At 34.6% G+C, this 20,260-nt stretch overlaps 2 protein-coding genes across 5 annotated transcripts; one reads left to right on the top strand and one right to left on the bottom strand.

Annotated features, from left to right (window-relative positions):
- The first annotated feature begins 3,370 nt into the window (after positions 1–3,370).
- LOC114177737 (basic helix-loop-helix (bHLH) DNA-binding superfamily protein) lies at positions 3,371–5,191 on the top strand. Its single transcript, XM_028063236.2, has 2 exons — positions 3,371–3,555; positions 3,887–5,191. Exon 2 carries the CDS (start codon positions 4,197–4,199, stop codon positions 4,902–4,904), a length of 708 nt encoding a protein of 235 aa, XP_027919037.1. The 5' UTR covers positions 3,371–3,555; positions 3,887–4,196; the 3' UTR covers positions 4,905–5,191.
- A 986-nt stretch (positions 5,192–6,177) lies between these two features.
- CAND3 (tobamovirus multiplication protein) lies at positions 6,178–19,329 on the bottom strand. Of its 4 annotated transcripts, XM_028060420.2 has the most exons (14): positions 19,212–19,329; positions 18,808–18,992; positions 18,276–18,326; positions 17,519–17,552; positions 16,295–16,381; positions 16,155–16,206; positions 11,470–11,644; positions 11,240–11,335; positions 10,798–10,858; positions 7,951–8,015; positions 7,617–7,691; positions 7,441–7,516; positions 7,066–7,232; positions 6,178–6,384 (listed from the first exon to the last, which is right to left on the bottom strand). In XM_028060420.2, exons 2-14 carry the CDS (start codon positions 18,910–18,912, stop codon positions 6,355–6,357), a joined length of 1,074 nt encoding a protein of 357 aa, XP_027916221.1. In that variant the 5' UTR covers positions 18,913–18,992; positions 19,212–19,329; the 3' UTR covers positions 6,178–6,354. The 4 variants fall into 4 exon arrangements, with proteins under 4 accessions (XP_027916221.1, XP_027916222.1, XP_085526708.1 ...); XM_028060421.2 differs by lacking the exon at positions 19,212–19,329 and having other exon boundaries at positions 6,178–6,426; positions 18,808–19,109; XM_085670582.1 differs by lacking the exon at positions 19,212–19,329 and having other exon boundaries at positions 18,808–19,109.
- Positions 19,330–20,260: the final 931 nt, after the last annotated feature.

Raw genomic sequence — 20,260 nt, 5'->3', positions numbered from 1 at the left:
CTGGTTTCAAGCAACCCTAGCTAAAAATTCCACTAAATCAAGAATTAGGAGTACAAGATCCACTTACGTAACACCAAAACTTTAGATATGAAAAATCTTGAAAAAATCTTTAAGAAATTCAACTAAGGTAATGCTACACACAATTACCTATACCTATACTTTCATAGTGAAGGAAATAATAAAAACAACAACAAAAAGATCTGAAATGAATCTATCTGAAAAATATGCAAAATTTTACATTACAATCATATGCCAAGTAAGAAAAACTTTAGAACCAATTCAATCTTTTTTTAGTCTTGATGAAAACTTGAAAAACAGTGAAGAATAGTGATGAACTCTCCAAGAACCATCTAGTTTATCTTTCTCTAATATTTGTTATAAGTTCTTTTAAAACTAATGCATAGTTTTAATTTGTAAGCAAGATAGTTTTCTCACATAATTAATTGATTAGGTAATCAATTAATCTGATTGCAATGTTAATTATCATTCTTCAGACTTAACCTAATTGATTAGATTAACAACCTAATCAATTATTATGACAATTTTAACATTTTTAACATACATTACATTTAAAAATAATTCGGTTCATGTCATAATTGTCTCTAATTGATCATGTTGTGATTAAATTGATTTTAAGGATAATCTAACTTGACTCAACATATCTAGACACATATTTATAATCTATTAAGATCTACCTATTCTAAACCATTTTTTATATATGAACATCATCAAAAACAATAACTTGATCTCCTTTTACATAGTAACAACATTTTTAAACTTACACTTCACAATTTTACAACGTGAAATTTAACCTACTATATGAAATTAATAACGGACTCAATTAATTCTTAAAATCTATCATTAAAGTTTTTTGAAATGTTTTCATCGATTGCAGTTTTTAATATTATGTAAACTTGTAGTACTTTAAGTAATTATATTTTAACTTAGGTGTAATATGGGTAGAATAATAGAAAATATTGGTAAAGCTTTAAGAATTAATTAAGTTGTAAATAATTCATAAATTTAATACTTTTAATTATTTTTAATAATTTTTTATATTATATTGAGTGTTTAAAATGCTTTTTATTTTTAAAATATTTTTTCGTTTGTTTTATTATTAATAGAGATAATATAACCGCTATTCATGTCTTCTCATTTCTAATTTATTAATAACTTACTTATTTTTTCTAACTCGTCAATCAACTATTATCATCTATATAAAAAGGAGTTAACTAATGAGTTAAAATAAAATAAAGATGAAAAGAACGAGATGATAATCAAATTGATAACGAAAAAGATAGGAATTATAATTAAATTTTTCCAGAAAAATAAAACCGCATAATACTTAAACAAAAAAAAATTGTAAATGTAAAAATCAATTTTTTTACTATGAACTCAATTAAAATATACAAATTTATAATACACTTAAATTTAACAAAGTTAATCTTTAAATTAAAGAAAAAACTATAAAAGTAAAATTTCGTTATTCTTTTATTTTTAAGGTTTTGGCTATTAAAAGTAACACCTAAAAGTTTATTTCCTTAATTTTTTTTTGAAAGGAAGTAAAAAAAGAATTGTCCAAATCCTGCAAAGTGTTCTATATTTGTCTTTAAATGCTCCAACTTTATCTTTTATAAAGTCTTCTTTTCCCCTTTCACACGTCCCCTTCGTTTTTAGATGTCATTTCAATAAAGCCTTTTTTATTTTTGAAGAATATGTTAAAAACACAATTCAGATTATGATTTTTCTTTATTGTCTGAAATAAAAACTACTTAAATCATAAATAATAACATTTCTAAAGAAATCTTCAATTTTAATAAATTCATATTCATAAAGTCTGCGCTAAGATATTATATTTACTAATAAAGAAAGTTCGTGTAAACAACTTTAATGTTCTTAGTAAACTAAGTATTTTTAAAATAATAGTAGCTGTAATAATTACTTAATAATTTCTATAAAAGGAAGTACTTCATCAATTAACTAAGTGATAAAGTGTGAATTTCTTCACATATTCAACAAGTAAGAATAATTAAATTTTACTTACTTAATTAATTAATTAATTAATCCCACAAACAGACACTGCTCCACATGGAAACTAGTGACTGGAATGAGTCCATTATGTATGCATTGTCAAACCTCACGGGCCCCACTTTTCTCTTCACGCGCGCTCTCATCAAACGGTTCAGATCACACCCGCAATAAACGGAAGTGCATTTCCAAGAACCATGCTCATTCCATCCAACGGCTCACATTTCTTTCTCTCTTTCTCTCTCCTTCAAATCCTTAGACAAAAGAAAATTGCTCCAAAGGCAAAACGCATTCTGGCCGAAATTCTCTGCTTCTTCTTCTTCATCACTTCCCTTCACTGATTCCTCTTTCATTTCGTCTTTTTTTTCTAACAAAATCTTAGGTCTTGATCTGTCACTTTGATCTTTGACTCCCAATTTGTTCGGTTCAAACGTTGCGGTCAATTTTGGTAAAAGTAATTGTTTTTGTGCTGGTGAGGTTCCAGTTTTAAGATCTGTATCGTAAAGTTTGTTTCTTTTTTAAATAACAAGGATATATACTTGTGATGAGTTTTGCTCTACTGTTAGCTAGGGTTTTCTTTCTGAAATTGATTTTCTGTTTTAGTGGGGGGCTTAGTTTGATGCAAAGTTTGGAACTTTACTGTGTAGCTGGCTGTGAAAATTCGTTTATGTTAATGGGTATGTACGTTGAGCGATGGATTATGTGATTCAGATTAGATTTAGGATTTTTCTGAGGATAATCGTGATGCTTTACTGTTATTTCTAGAAAAATCTTGCCTTTACGTTTTAGTATTTTGGAGCTAGATTGAAATGTTTTGTTCTTGAGTCCTTTGGTTACTCTTTTATGGATGGTTGCTTCTTGATTTTAAGATCAAGCCTTACTTTGACACTTTGTTCAGTTTCAGGTTTTGGGGTTTGTCTTATCTGATAATCTGGAGTGGAGCTAAGACAAGATGCCGTGGGTTTCCTTGTTTGTGGATCACAAAAGAAATTGTGTTCGCTTGGTGGTGTTTTTTCGTGTGATTCTGTAAATTAGTTTGCTCAGGTGAGTGTCAATTTGCTTCTACAGTTTGTAGAACTATTCTTGTTTTATATTTTTGTCTTCGATGAAATTTTGATTGGAATGTGTCTTGTAACAGTTTTATGTCTATTTCATGCCATGGAATGAAAACGACTGTGATGTTGGTACAATTGTTTTGTTTCATGGAGAACATGTATCGTTCCTATGACTTGAGACTTATTAATATGTGAAAGGATAAATTGAACATAGCTGCCATAGTTTATGTTTTATGAACATTTTATGGAATCTCATATTATATTGTTTCTTGTCATTGGAGGTGCAGTCCCCATTAGGTTGCAAAGGAACTCTTTTGATTAGTTTTTCTCCATTTCACATCCAAAGCTGTTGGGGGATTTGAGGATGTACTTTGCCATAACAATAAAGAGATACCGAGCTGTGAAGGAAGTTGGACAAATTAAAATGAGTGTTGGAGTCATTGCGTACAACCAATTGATGCTTGTTTGCCAGGTAAGTTTTTCATCTTCCCCACTTTTCTGTTGCCACGGAGGATTTGGGATTTCAACATCAGATGACATTTTTTTATCTTTAGTTTCTAAAAGTATCAATGAGTTTCATTATCTTATTGTGGCTAATAGCTTTACAAAGCAACAGGTTTGAAGGTTTATGATAATGATAACATTTTAAAATGTAAAACATACTTTTGAATGGGGTGGAAGTTCTCTATAATTGTATAAATAGGATCTTGTAGATTTGGTACTGTTATTGCTAACAAGAAATTCAGTTTTGGTTTTCCCCCTTACTACTATTACTGCTGTTTTACACCATTTTTGTTTTGCAGGCTGAGTATTTTCGTCAGTTGCTAAAACCTGTTACGTAGTGTAGCTTTGAGGGACATTGGTTTGGGGGTGGGGATTGCCTTGTATTGTACTTCATCATTAATCATTCAAAAGCTGCAGAGAGATGAAGTTTTAGTTTGGAAAAGTTGGCACTTGATGTTAGATGGAAATTGGAATCACCTTAGCGCCTGCTGTTTAGTTTTAACATTCCTTTAGGAACTTCCTTCCACCTTTAGTACAGAATAATTGCCAGTTGCATAGGCTAAATCAGCATTGCTTCTTGAAATTCAGTCAGATTGAACACATAATATAATGCAGACACAGGAATATTTTCTCCCGGAGAAGATGGTTCTTCCTTTGGCAGATGACTCCATTGATGCTAATGCTCATATGCATGCTCCACTTGCTTCTGCCTTTGATGCTTTTTTACCTTCAGGTGTGGGGCAGATAACACCCTTTGAAAGATTTAAATTGCAGCCCTCTGAGGCATGCCCCAAGAATTTTGTTATCTTTGATCAAACAGATCAGCGAAGTAGGATTATGTTCCATCCTGCAATGACCTACAAATTTAACAGTCCTGGTTTGAATGTTCATGCTAATTTTTCTCAAGATTTTGAGAAGAATAAAGTCAATCAAATAGAAAGAGAATTGTCATCTCCTTTTGAAGAAGATCCTAATGACATTGATGCATTGTTGAGCATAGGAGCTGATGACCTAGAAGACTTTGATGAGGAAGAAGTAAGCACAGCAAGGACTCATGAAAATTATGAAAATTTGTCTGATACTTGCTCCAGTTATTGCTCAAAATCAAGGAAGAAGAGGCTGTCATCATCTTCTGTACACAAGTCTTCTGAAGCTAATGATGGGAATAACAGGGAGATAAAGAGGATGGTGAGGATATTGAGAAAGATTGTGCCTGGTGGAGGTAATCAAATGGATTCTGTTGCTGTTTTAGATGAAGCTGTTAAATATCTTAAGTCTCTTAAAGTTGAGGTGGAACAATTTGGAGTTGAACCATGAAGATTTCAGATGCTGCTGCAACAACAATTGACTATTTCTCCCACCTCGTTTGTTACTACCCTCTCTCACCATCCAAGTTATGACAACAGGTCTTGCAATCTGAGTAATAAATTATGACTGACATTTTACTGATTCAGGTTATGTAAGAAAATACTATAAATAATTGTACTTTTAGGTTGAGCTTTACTGTGTTGCTATGCTGGCCTAAAACTCAATTTTTATTATGCATGCTGTTATGTTATGAATGTACCATAAATATATATGGCTCAAGATAAGTGCTTCTGGTACCCTTGTGAGAATGAGGTTTTTTATGCTGCTGCCAAGCGCCGCTTTAATTTCATTTGATAGTGCGCTCAGTTTGAAGTATGTTTCTTGCAATTGTTGACTTCATTTGCTTTTAAATATGTTTCCAGGCTAAAAGGTCTTTTCCAGAAACAACGGTGTTTTTATGTTGATATGTTATGTAACATGGCTGCTAAAGTTGTGGTTGACTGTTTTTTCTTTTTCTATATTTGATGTGCCATATTATCTTGTAAAAGTGTAAATTTCAAGCAACAAAGATGGTGTTGCATGCATTGTGTGTTTAGGTGCTCTTGTCCCCCAATTAGTTTTGCAGTGTTAGTGGCGCACCATTGAAAAAACCTTTTTCAGTGGGCATCCACCTTTTATGCCGTTTCAGGCCCCATAGTGATTCAAAATCCATTTAGTTGCCTAACCGTTGCCACTGAGATTCTGAATTTTGTACGTATTCCTTTATCGGCATTGCTATAAAGGTAATTAAAGAATTGAGAGATAAAAGCATTTTTTAGAAATTACTGAAAGTACAGTTTTCTGGGCAGTTTGGGATAAAACTTCGTATAACTGTCATCAACACATAAGAAGAATCAAATGAAATCTTCCGTTAATTTATCAAAACTCTCGTTGGATTAACCGAGTTTGGAAAGGTGTAACTTATCAAAACTTTTATTTGTTTTTATTTTCTACAGAAAGCACTCATGGATCCTTTATTTAAAACATCCTAGAACAATAAATCGTATACGGTTTTAATAAAATTTCCACTTTTTAATTGTTCAGCAAACTACTAATATTTTATGATTCTTTCATTTTTCTTTTTCCTTTCCATTTTATGGACCAACAGTACAAACTCTAATAAGATCGAATTAAACCATACACGAAATGATTATGGATCTTCAAACTGTTCCAACCTAATTTCAAGCAGAAATTTCAAATCACGGATCTGATTATGCATCCCGCATCCTGGTGGAGGCTTAAATTGAAGCATATTTTGTTCTAAAATTGTAAATGTCGTGATGAATTTCAGGGGTACAGGATTTGAGTCACATTTTCCCTAGGAGTTAAAAAAGAACTGTTATGATCAGCTGTACCCATAGTCAGTCAAGTCAGCATGATTTGGACAAAAAATAATCTTTCTCGAGATCGATTAATTCATTCAGCTTGGAAGCAGGCTAACATGGTCACCCTGCAACAGCCATATTCATGTCGGACGGGAGTTATTCAAGCTCTGAAAAATACCCAACCAGCATTGAAACAGTAGCGTCCCAAAATTTGTAAAAAGAAAAGAATTTTTCATATATCAAATTGCTGATATATACATTTAGATTTAGATTATAAATACAGTGGGAAGGGAAACCTCTCAGCCTTAAGCACTTGCATCCATCATATCATTTTCTCTTATGCGCTCTTAGGGTTAAACATATTCTGAGGATATCTCAATAAGCTGTCCAAACTCCAGCAGAACAAGACATTTGCAAAGGTTAATGCATAATTATATAGGACTCGCTCTTGATATCTGCAATACTAGCAGCATTTATATCACTAACAGTTCTTATGCATCTTCAAAGCCACACATGACAAAAGCATAACTACTATAAGACTAATAAATGAGCCATGCTTGCTGGTTCACTAGATAAGGTTATATTCTGGATTCCCCTAATGCAATGCCTTTTTATTCTCTTAGGGAAACAATATGATTGTGAACAAGTTTCAAAGCAATCCATGTTCATATGAAAAAAAAACAATTTTCAACAGATGAAGGGATAAGAGAAAAAAATAATTTAGACAATGACGTGAAACGGTTTGCATATTCTGAAATCACTGCATGGATAATTTAACCAAAGGAAGATATATATGATATAGGCACCTGATTCTGCATGCTTGTTGCCGTAGTCCAGCGTTGAGGATGATGAATTGCAATTGAACTATCAGCAACAAAAGTTATTGTTCTAGATTCTTCTGGTACGCCAGCAGCTTCTGCAGGTGGTAATTCTCTCATTACCCACAGTATCACTGCTGAAGGTATTGATGAACCTGGAAGAAGCATCATATTCAGATATAAAGGAGATGAAACCACTTCAGAAAGTTATTGACAATAATACGTTATGCGAAAATTGAACGGAGAACATAAACCAATTATTAAACAGCAGACTTTGTAACACTGTTTCAAATACTGTCACGGAATGAATAGAAGATTTCTGCAAGTGGACTAGTAACTGGTAACTGAATTAACAGCACATACCCACAAAATAATACAAAACGAGTATAAGAGAGGTGTAAGCATCATTCAGACGCTGTTGATGCCAGCTATACTGCATCTGCAATAATAAAAAATAACATAACAAGAAAGTTCAGGAAATCTTAAACCTTTTATCAAGAAAAAAGTAGAATTCTTGCACTCATTTCACTCATACATACAGGGATGTCAGTTAAAAGTTCTACACATGAACTTGATGTGAAGCATAGTACAGAGACAATAGTTAAACCTGCAACCTGAGAAAAATGAATCCGTTAACAATGTATTAAAATTTAATAAACACACAAGCATCACAGCAGAAGCCTGTATATTTCTATCTCAACATACGTCAATATATTTAAAACTAAAATAAGCATATAAATTATGCATCAGATGAAAAGTTCGATTAAATGATGGCAGCCATGGGTGTCAGAGACTAGCATGCCCTCAAAAAAGATTCAAAATCACGAAGGCTAAACATTGTCAAATACTCCAGTGGGAACAGAAATGTAGTACCTTCCACATTTCAGATGAAGGTTTCTCGGCTCTCACTTTGCTCATTTTCAAGCATAATAGGATTCCTGTTTAGAAAATACAGCACATTAAAGTAAAAACAGTTGACATAATAACTTACTAGGCATCAACAATTTAACCCTCACCAAACTATGACCAGCACCTTTTAGCGTATAATTCATCTAACGTTATTATAAAATGAATTTTTATTTGCAAATGGAAATATCTACTCCATGATATTAATACAAGAATAAGAGATCGGAACCTTAATTATTCTTGCATTAATATTCAAGCTATGCTAGTTTAAGTACAACCCATACATTATAGCTTGGTGTTTTATTATCCATATTATTGTCGATCGGTGTTTTATTATCCGGATTATTATCCCTAACCAAGCTATCTATATGGATTGTTTGTGGTGAGTAATAATGCATATAAAAAAAAACATCTTTTCCAACCTGCCAACTAATCAGGGTCAAATGTTATCACAAGAGTCCTGTAACTAAGCAAGAAATGGCACTTAACTATAATTTTGGAAGTTGTCTGAAAAGGCTTTGTTGGAGGAGGATTGTGGTTTGGGAAATCATGCAAATTATAAAATATTATTAAATTTGGAAACAAGAAGCTGCTTTAGTGCAGGTTATGAGTTGTGCAGGTATGCGTACACATGCAAGTACCTCAGCTCAATTTGCTAGACAACAAAATTAGGTTAGGTATCTCACAGATAGGTGAAAGTTTCATTAATCTTTCGGTCAATTTTTCCTAAAGTAAATTTTTATATTAAAATGAAGGTAAGGAAGCCGGAAGGCAGAGAAAGCATGATATATAACCTCTACCTGATTGGAGAGTAGTTAGTTGTTAATAAAAACATAACATGTAATTTAGTGCATAATAATCCATCTTTACCAAAGCCCATATCATCCTAGCATTATATGCTTAGACTTCTTTTGTCATATAAAATTTATTTATGGAACACTACTCTCAATATGTTGGTATAAGCTAGATACTTTTTGTTGCACAATCCGAGGGGAGAAACACTTGGAAGACTTCACGAATCACAAATGGGTTACAAGCCAACACATGTAAGAAAATATGATATCACCTTCAACCTGCAACCTACGAAGGCAATAAGTTTGTGGGTATTACTCACTTATATGCTTACCCATCTTGCCCAACTCACTCTCCAACTCCAAACACCAACCAACTCCCCTTCAAGTCTGCGTCTCCACATCATAACATTTGGATGCTAGGAAGATTTTTGATAAAAAAGAATCATTTGCACATGGGATTCACCACCAATTCTATTACTCGTCTAAGCCAATCACCAAGGCAAACCATCAACTTTGACCCATTAGTTAAGATTTCCCTGCCATTTCTCTCACTTAGATTTCCCAACAATGGTATCAAAGTCTTTTTGTTGATCAACTTAGACAACTATGAATGGTGCTAGTGTGTAAATGATCACTCGTATCAAAGGTGCTTCTGACATTGAATCCAAGCAACGTGCTGGCTAGGTGAATGGCAATGCAAGTAAGGATCACCATTGAGTACTTGTGGACAAGCAAGCGCTCGCACTTGAAGGGGAGTTTACAATGTGGAAGGGACTTACTTGAGAAGGAGTTTGTTAGAATTCAAATATGAGTTGAAGTTCTACATTGTGTAGAAAGGGGCAGGCCAAGCAACATAAAAGTGAGACAAACCCACAAACCTATAACCTTAAAGTTTTCGGTTGAAGGTAGTGTCTTGTTCTCTTATTAGTTTGGCTTATGATCCTTTGGTGGAGTTCTTACCGCTGGATTTCCCAACAAGTGGTCATAGAGGCTTTGATAGATTGTTACCATGTTGAATTTATTCTCAACCAATTGATGTTAAGTGAAGTTGCCTAACAAGTCCCTAGTAATTAGGGCAGACAATGCTGGATTGCCCCATATCTTCTGCGTATACCTCCCAAATTTGGAAATACATGATAGAAACCATATGAATGTTAGAGTTCCACTTCACAAACCTCGGAAGCAACAACAATGCCTATCAGCATTAATATCATAGTGAACAATGGTGGGTCTAACTTCCTTACAAAAGTGACATCAAAGATGAAGAATTTCCCGAGATTTGTAAGGAGTATTCTAATCATTATTCCTATCTGATTTGGGACATCTCAACACATCCCTAACAATTACGACTGAACATTTGCAGCATGATGCATGCAGGATTAGACATTTTCAAAGATTAGATAGCCTCTAAAAGCATATTAGAGTTCATCTTAAAACTAATTGGCGTTAAGTTGCCTAACAAGTATATAAACTGTGCCTCAGTAATTGACTTGGACCTAATGATTGGAATTTTCCCACATGGTACCGAGTATGCTACTCTTTTATGTATATTCAATCTTGGGTATCATAAAAAAGTACAGTATTTTTTTTTATCAAGAACAATCCTAGGTATGTTACTATAACAGCAAGTACGTTTTTGAACTATACATGTTATTATTTGTCTATATTTGTATTTGTAAATCACAAGGAATAATAATCAAATCCTACCTCTTTTCGTAGTTATAAGCATAAAATAAAGATCAAAATTTTCTTGTTCTCAAATATAAACAAATTTTAACTACTTTTACTTCATATAATGATAATTTTCCTAAAATACCCTAACTTTAATTAATGTCTGACTTTTGGTTAAAAAATAAAGATAATCAGCTTAATATATATATATATGTATCTAGGTTCAGCATTGCTCATCAACACATGCATTTCCTCAGACAAATTAGGTATATATCCACTCAAGCACAAGAAAAAAATTGCATTCAAATTTACTGAAACTCAATGGAGAAATAGAATAGTAGTTGCTCACCATAACAGGCTAATGCTCCTCCCAACAAAATCATTCCAATAGCAGAAAGATCTAAATATACCTGCAAGATAATTTTGGTCACAAACCATACTTCAAAGGGTTTTTCGAATCAGCACAGCACTGCTATAATACCAAAATAGGTCCTAATTCAATCTTCTAGTTGGCCTGCTACACTAAACTGCTTCACTACAGCAGCCCCTCACTACAGCAGCCCCTGCAGGCAGGGTCCGCTTAACTGTTATAGCAGAGCTATAGTGTGCTACTTCAAACATTGATTATAAACAATACTAACCAAAGCCTTGTTCCACTGGGTATTGGCTATATGAATCAAATGATAACATTGTATTTTGTCATTAACTAAATACTCAGCAAGTCCATTTTAGATCCAAGTCCTTTTTCATTGATCGATTATAAGCAAAAGCTAAAATGACAGTGCCCATACCTGAGCTGTCACTTCAGAATCAATGGGATTATTTCCTATACCAATCCAGATTACCAAAGCAAATGCCATCATGGTAATGAAAACTAGCAATGTAACCTGGAAAATCATTAATCATCATTATACACAAATGAAATACATTTTAAAGTAAATTATTAGACAACAGTCATAATAAAGAGGAAAAAGGATACCACAATCGGAATTACATAACAAAAAACCATTGTTTCCCATACCAAAATCACAATCTTTTGCCGATTTCCAACACGAGAGAGCCGAAGAGGAAAGCACTTTCGATGGCTATCTATGTTTGCTATGTTTGATTCATTGGATGTCTTTTCCAGCAGAGGGTTCTCACAAAAACTTCCTTCGTAGTCATCATCATCATCTGCCTGATGGCAAAGGTCAACCCTGCAAAAGGAAGCCCCAGCACGAAGAAACTAGTTCATATTTAGCTATGCAACAATAACAACAAATCTTTATCCCACTAGATAAGGTTGGCTGCACATATCACACAATAACAATAACCCGTTATGGCTTGATTTTATTTTATTTTTGTTTGAGATGCTTCTGTCTAACAAAAGACAATTAATAACTAATAATATCATGTCTAAGAGATTCAAATCACAATAAAATCAAATTAAAACACCACAAATTTCAAGTTCAAAACTTAACATAACAACAAAACATAGTGAAGGAGTTGCTAGTTCAACGTGTGTAGGGTGGACTTGCAGTCTGCGACAGCAGACATAATGATGGCATCAGCATAAATGGTAGGGTCAACGGAAGCAGGAGCAATGGCAGTGGCAGCAATGGCATCAGCAGCAGGGTTCAGCGAGTCTGCTCAATACTGAAGGAGACTGTTTGTTCAATACGGGTAGGGTGTCTTACGTCAATGTTTTGTTGTGATGTTTGGTTTGGGTTGAGTTGTACGACCCAGCTCACCTTTTTAAAAGAAAAAACACTTAGGCTGACTCCCGCTGGGAAAATAAGAAAAGAAAGAAGATCAAGGTTTCACTATCTTGGGTCGGGTCACACAGACCAGAGTCTTCTTCTCACTGATGCTACCGGTTCTTTCGGATGTGCGCCATTGCTACTCCTCTGATTCGCACAGGCATGACTGCTACTCTTTCATTTCACGGTGCCACACTGGCACTCTGCAACTTCTTCCATGACTGTCCCGCAATGCTATTTTGTGACACCACCATGACTGCCACTTGGATGCCAATAAAAAACTGCATTGCCACCACCATGTTGTGGTGGCAAGCTATAAATCCACTGATTTTTGCCATAGGAACACTGACTAACAAATAATGTGGTGATCTACGTAGAGAATCTTTTCATGAATTACATGATAGTCAATCTCACCACTGTTCATTTATTCATGCAAAATTGGATTAGGAGGCGAAGTACAATGTGGTAAGAGCCATAAGCCTGTACTGTGCCTCTATATTGGACATTGCAAAAAGAGAAGACACTTGGGCTGACTATCCGTTGAGAAAATAAGAAGAAAAGAAAGAATATTAGGGTTTTCACTATCTTAGGTTGGATCATGCGGACCCAAGTTTTCTACTCCTTTGTTTCGCATAAGCGTTGCTCTACTCCTTTGGTTTGCACGAGCACCAAGCTTCACTTTCATTTCCCATGGGCACCGTGATGCCACTCCATAACTCTGACCATGTTTGCTTTGTGACGACGCTCTGCGATGGGTCACCATGGAAAACCTACATTGCCACTGCCATGTTGTGGTGGGTGGCAAGCTATAACTCTGCCACCGATTTCCACCATAGCCTTTCTATAACGGATTTTTTACAACACTGGAAATGAATATGTTGTTAGGAGTACAATAGCCATTAAATCACCTATTAGTTGGACAACCTGTTGAAGTTCATGTGAGTTAGAGTCTCACATTGTATAGAAATTGACAAATTGAGTAATATAACTTAGAAAGACCCACAAATCTATTGTCTTCAGATTTTTAGCTGAAGGTAAAGTTTTAAATCTCATATGTGGTTGCCTAGTGGCCCATTAGTGAAATTGTCCCCCAAGTTTTTCTTCCCTTTGGATTGCCCAACAAGTAGTACAAGAGTTGATGGTTTATCTTATTGATAAGCTTAGACGAGCACAATGGAGTTCCTAGTGGATCAATAAGTCACCCTTGTATTGAATGTTTTCCTAGGAGGGATATATACGCGATAAATTTTGTTGAGGTGAATGACAATAAAAATATGGATACTCATGGATCAGCGCTTATGGTTGAGGGAAAGCGTACCAATGTGATAAGGACTCTCTTGTGGGGGAGATTGTTGGAGTTTAAGCATGAGTTGGAGTCGCACATAAGAATCAAGTAAATACACCGGTTATAAGAACATATTTATAGAACACTTAGCAGTTTGCTTCATTCTGTTCATCTGTTCAGTGGGCTTGCGCGACTCGCATTTGCAGTGCGGGGGTGCGGCGGTGGGGCGACAGTGGTGCGGTGGTGGTCGCACGACGATGCAGTGGTCCTCTGTTCTGAGCAGTGAGGTTTCTTTTGTTTTGTGCTGGGAGAGTGTTTCTGATTTTAGGGTCAACGTGGTGATTGTGGCGCACCTAGCCTTTTGTGCTTTCATGAGTGAACAAATAATCCTATGGCTTTTTTGGTGGCTAAGAATTGGGCCTGTTTTTAACCTAAAATTTTAACTCATTTAATTTAAAATATTTAAAGTGCAATTCGTAAATGGTAACTACTTCTAAAATTAATAATGCACCCAAAAGAAAAAAAAGGTGACTATGGAAAATAGTCATTGAATTAATCAATTTGCCCATCTCGACCTACTCTGTTCATGGAAATCCAATGATATCTAACAATAGATTTACTAAGAAGGGAATACACGTCCAAGTATGATTGGATTATAAAATTTTTATTTCATCAATCATGGCTTCTTGCCAACCTGGGTGAGAAGTACTTCATGAGGAGACTTAGAAATAGTTGAAGAAGACAATGGAGAAACAAAAGCATACTATGAAGGTGATAATATGAGATAATTGAGAAAACTGTCGATGGGATGATGATAGGACAATTATGCAGGTATAAAGAAGGGAAGAAGAAGAGGGATATGGTCCACAATGCTTTGCATTCTCACGCATCCTCGTACAATGAATTGCATTATTTTGTACCTTACTATTGACTTTTTGCTTTCCATTCTTCACCACCAAACAGTTGCAAGTTTGCAACCATCACGGGTCAAAGTTGAAATCATTTGTTGTGTGCATGACATTGTACATGTTGGTTCTATCATATGCACAAATGAAACCCCTCACCACCCTTAACGACCTCTTTCAAACAATACTTAATCAAGATATTTGATATGTTCAAAATCTACATGAGAACAATCACATCATATATTAGGTGCATCTTTACTTTTGGGTCATGCTATAGGTTCCAACTTTTTCTTCCCGTACCGAATGTGATTATTTACTTTTACAAAAGCTTCCACTTTCCTCTCAAACTTATTTTCAACTTTTTTATTTTTTTTGTTTAAGTCCAAAACACATGGATACACGCTCATTGGTATAGATATAGGCATCACAGTTACAACCAACATAAGTATGGGTCCGCATATAGGTGCTCATTGGTAGGGTTATTGAAAGGTTGCTTGTAATTTTGCATCTTGTACACTCTTGAGTACTCTTAATTATAATTAAGAAGAGATATTATAAAATAAGGAACAAAATCAATAACTAATAATGGGAAATATTTGCTAAGATATTTACCTATTTTTGTAATCAAATCATATTTCCCTATTTAATGTAAATCAAATCATATCTTTAACACTCCTCAAGTTGGAGCATATGTGTATCATGTGATTCAAGCTTGTTATGAATGTCATAAACATGAGATCCATTGAGAGACTTAATGAACAAGTCAGTCAGTTGATTGGAGTTGACAAAGTCAATAATGACAAAGCTTCATGCATCAATTTGGTCCAAATGCGTCAAGAGACAAGTCATGGAGCTAGTGGCCCATGGCAACTATTGGTCCAGAGTTAGGTACCATACCATAATGGTTGCTAAAGAAGGGAAACTCTGTTCGCGATAAGGTTTGTTTGACTAACAAAGAGAAAACAATGGTCAAATAGGGTGGTGGATAGCAAAGAGCAAAAATGCTCAAAGAGTGTGGTGGTTGCCCAAGAGCAAGGACGCCCTAAGAGTGCGACAACTGACATGAAGCAAAATGCTCAAAGGGCGCTCAAAGCTGCAGAAGAGCAAAAATGAATAGAGAGTGCTCGCAACTACCAAAGACCAAAAGTACTAAGAGGACGTGATTACTTCTAGAGAGCAAAAAATGCTCCAAGGACGCAGAGGCTGCCAAAGAGAAATTTTTTTTGCAACGGGTATTGTTTACTCAAGAGAGTCAAAGTAATGAAGTTGAGGGTATTGTTTAACCCAAGAGAAAAAAAGTCAAGTTGTGGCCAATGTCCCTAGAGAAAAAGTCATTATCTAACAGCAGATGAATGACAAAATAGGCGAGAATGGTACTACTACTCTTATTTCATATTGTAATAATTGCTTGTGATTGTGTATTATTTTGTACACACGAGTGCTCTATTTATATTGAAGAGATGAAATAATAAGGAACAAAATCATTACCTAATAATAGAAAACATTTGCTAAGATGTTACCCTATTCGATGTAATCAAATCATACAAATTCCCTATTTAATGTAATCCAATCATATCTTTAAAAGGGGTAATGTCATTAAATTTACCACCTACATAAGCATGTGGGTATTGGAACATGTAATTTTACCAAGCACCTATCCATTGACATCCCTACTAAAGAGGGTTTGCAAGTACTTGCTATAAGTAAATTTTTCTAGCAACCAGTGCCAGTTAATCAAACAAATTTAAATGTCATAACAATAAGCAAGATTACATACCAGAAGGATAAAAGAAGAAGAAATGCTGCAAAAAAAAGTACTTTGGGGAAAGCTGCAAAACAATTTTCAACAATTCAAACATTTTAATTTAGGATGAAAATATATCACAGGTGTCTAGTCAATAAAGAATGGAGGCCTACCCATAAACATGAAACCACAAGAGTGTGACCAAAAGGTCCATCCCTTGCAAGAAGCAACAAGTGTCAATGCCAAATAAAGGACATAACCTGAAATTTTAAAATCAGTAGTTTAGAAGGATTAAAGAGAAACCAAGGGGAGGATATGAATTATGGACAGCTCATATTTTATTCATCGATGCATGCATTTAGTTACAAGTTAATAAAAGAGAACCTTTCACATATTGAACAACAGACGACAAAGACGTTATCAAAAGAATGCCTCTTTTGCACAGAAGAACTGTTATGCATGAAAGTAAGGTGGTTTTACATTAAGCTCATTGCCCAGACCCTAACTTATGCCAAAGCTGACTTAGGTTATTTAGATGGGCATGCAAGGCACCCATGATATCAGCCTTTGCAATCTTGGAAGGCCATAATAATGTGAGACTTGCCAAGTTTTCAATTATGATCAAGGAGCATGAACATTGAATTCACCTTGATAAAGTTATAAGGCAAAATTGGGGCCCCATTTCAGTGCACAATCAAATATATCATGATCTATGAAAAGATACTCGAAATCTGTTTTCCATTAAATGCAAGATTCCCAATATATGTCTGCCTTTCACTGTACAACAGATAAGAGTTGGACTAACTGCCAGAGTCCAAGACTTCAGTACTTGACCTATACATTTAAAGAATTTTTACAATTAACATGAAATAGCATGATTTTCATTTTGAATTTCTAACCCGCAAGTGGATTTGGTGAAATATTCATAATAGAAATTTAGTCTATACGCACACATACATGGAAGAGAGGAGAGGGGAATTGAAACTATAGTTTCTAAAGGTTGTAACAGGGTACTGCCTCTGCAGCAGACTTACTATCAAGTTTAACAATATGCTAAAGAATGCTGACCAAGGCCCAAGCTGTCAGTCCTATAGCCTTTAGGGGTCAATCTGGGATTCATTCCCATCTTCAGCACCCATTCTCATGAAAAATGGAAAAGAAAATGCTCAGGAATAAGGAATACAAATCCTTTTCTCCGTGGCATTCAAATTCTGAGTATATTTAGCACTGCCAATAGTGTAGCAAGTACTGGACAAAATATCAAAATGGGCTCCTATAGTGTAGCAAGCCTGAAATGCTAAATGGCTTAAATTAACCAGAGGTACAAGAGAGGAAATGATGACAAATACGTAACACATAACAATATACTTGAACATCAAAAGTAAAATACAACTAACCCAAGTTAGAAGAGCCGATCAACAGATGGAACACCTGCAATGCACCATATTTACATTTCATTAGAAGCTTAATATGTATAAAAAGAATCTTGAGGTAATAGCAAGTAAAAAAGCCTAGAACTGAGTAGAGCATGGAAACTAAAAATCCATAAAAGTTTATACATTCATAAAATTCAAAGATATAAGTAGAATATTACTATGAGCAATGTTATACAAATGCCTAACTGTATTGCAATATTTCTGTCCTTGCTTATTATAAAGCACGGCACTAACTTGAACTATTTCATAGACAGTCGGACATTACATTGTGATGAGAAATTGTTGCATACATTCAGCATTCAAGATTCTTATCTAACCCCGCAAATCATCAGAAAAATATACAAAGGATGCAAAGCAGAAAGGATAAAGAAGGGCGGTTGAACTCCACAGTGAGAGCAGCACAGACTTTCTTCCATCTAGAAATTAGGAAACAAGTAGTCACAAAAACACATTCTTCTAGCCTTCAATATACACACATTTGACCAATAACTCATCCTAAAGCTCTAGTGAATGCTACAATGGAAACCCTCTCAAATTTTCATAATTAGTATAGACATTATTCCAACGGCACTGTTATACACAGAGGCTACAGCACTACCAGTAAGTGGCGAATGGCAACCGAAAATTTAATAAATTTACAATATATACAGATTTATCTATTTAGAAAAGATCCAGTTATAGCAGATAATTCGACAAGTAGCCTTTAAAACGCACTTACTTTTTGCCGAGTCAAACCAAGCTGCGCGTTTCTCAAGTGAATCCTCATCAACTGGAGCACCCAACAAAAAAGAAAAGAAAAACCCGACAATAAGTAAACGCAAATAACTTCAATCTTCAGCACTTCCACTTTAGCACAGAGCTTAATATCTCAAATCAGTTTCATCGAATTCCAAAAACTTAACAGTGACGAAGTGCAACCACAAAAAGTCAACTTAAAGGGTGGCAAAAATTAAACCAATTAACCACTCAAGCATACTACTAAAACTGACAATTGAATATTTAAAACAACCGGTTACACAAAAAACCCTGAAAATGAAAACTGCTCATAACATCAAATGATTGAATTCGGGAAACCGTCACTGCTCACGATGACGGAGAAGAAACAGACAAAAAGGCTCAAAATGCACGTTTCGTTTATCCTCCCAAATTTAACACATTCTCTCGTTTAAGCACGTTCCTTATCGAAATTAAAGGAGAAAACCTAAATTGCGGAGTGAGGCAAAAATGCAGGAAGCGGCGTAAGCGAAAACCTGAAAGAAGGCAAGGGAAGCAACGAGAGCGTGAAGAAAAGCGAGAGCGAGATTCACAACGAGGACAAGACGCGGAAAACAGTGAGCGTCTCTGAATCCCGACATGGCCTCGTGCGTTTGAAACAAACAAACACCGCTTGCGTTGTTCTTTCTCCTTCTCCTCTGTTCTACTCACTCCTCCAGATCTACGCGTATATACGCATATGCATGTGATGCGTGGGTGTATCGTATCGCATCGCAGATTCATTCACAGCATCCACGGCACCAACAAAACGTGACACAGTTAGCTTATTTAGTGGAGGGGCATCCATCGGAAAATAAAATAAAATAAAATAAAATATAAAAGCTAATAATAAATATAGTAATTAATTAATTAATTAATTAATAATATAAGGGGAACCCACGATAAGAATTATGGTCGTGGGTGAGAAAGCAAGGGCCACTTCATCTCTTGCTTCTTTTCCGTCACACACTGTACATAAACATTGTCGCCTTTTTAGTTTTTTTCTTTTTAGATAAAATAAAGCCACCACCTCCTTTCGTTGACTTTCTGCTTTGACTCTTCTTTCCCAATGTCACGTGCGGCTTTTAAATCATTTTGTCTTTAATTAATAGCTACTTATTTGCTTGATTAATTCATTAATTGTGTTCTTCTCTCCACACTCCATGTTGGGCCTACAATTGGTGGGCTAATTGGCCTTTAAATTATTTAATTTTTGTTTATGATGTTTTTTAACTTTATATTTTGGTTTTATCCCTCAACGTCATCTTAGACACTATTTATTTTGTTGTTTAAAACGATGTATTTTTTTAACCAAAAACAAATACAAAAATTATTTTAGAGACTAAATAAAGTTAATAAATAGAAACTAAAGTTAAATAACTTATAAAGTTAAAAATAAATAATAATAAGACGTAAATCTCATTTTTGTCACTAGTAATTTGACTTGTGCTAAATCAATTTCTATACTTACCAAATTATTGCTTTGTAAATGTAATAATGGGAAATGAAGATTGAGGTGACTTTGTGAACAAAGTCATGTTATGTTGTGATTAAGGATGGCAACGGGTCGGATTGGACACGGATAGTGCCTATCCGCAACCCGACCCGCAAAAAAAAAAATCCGTCTGTTATCCGTCCGTTTATTCGTCGGGTATCTGCTTAAAAAATACATGTGGATATTTTTAAAACCCGCGGGTACCCGTGGATATCCGATACCCACAAATATTTTAAAAAAATATGTATTTTATAAAATTTTTAATATAAAATTATAAAAATAAAATATAAATAAAATTAAATTATAATTATAATTAAATTTGACATAATAAAATATATTGTTACTTCTAATTTTAATTAAATTTAACTTAATAAAATATAAATTAAATTTTAATTTTAATTTTTTGCGGGTAACGGGGTATCCGCAGGTACGGATAGTATGATACCCGTACCCGA

The sequence above is a fragment of the Vigna unguiculata genome, chromosome 3, assembly GCF_037176805.1.
Source record: "Vigna unguiculata cultivar grain cowpea cultivar isolate G323 ecotype 2 chromosome 3, ASM3717680v1, whole genome shotgun sequence".
NCBI lineage: Eukaryota > Viridiplantae > Streptophyta > Magnoliopsida > Fabales > Fabaceae > Vigna > Vigna unguiculata.
This window is presented reverse-complemented; position numbering and strand designations above follow the sequence as displayed.

Excerpts from the sequence above, each read along its gene's own strand:
- LOC114177737 (XM_028063236.2), top strand. The coding sequence starts at position 4,197 with ATGCAGACACAGGAATATTTTCTCCCGGAGAAGATGGTTCTTCCTTTG.
- CAND3 (XM_028060420.2), bottom strand. The coding sequence starts at position 18,912 with ATGTCGGGATTCAGAGACGCTCACTGTTTTCCGCGTCTTGTCCTCGTT. Across the intron at positions 17,553-18,275 it reads TTGGTTTGACTCGGCAAAAA|GTGTTCCATCTGTTGATCGG; the intron begins GTAAGTGCGTTT and ends GGTGCATTGCAG. Across the intron at positions 11,336-11,469 it reads GGCAAAAGATTGTGATTTTG|GTTACATTGCTAGTTTTCAT; the intron begins GTATGGGAAACA and ends ATGATTTTCCAG.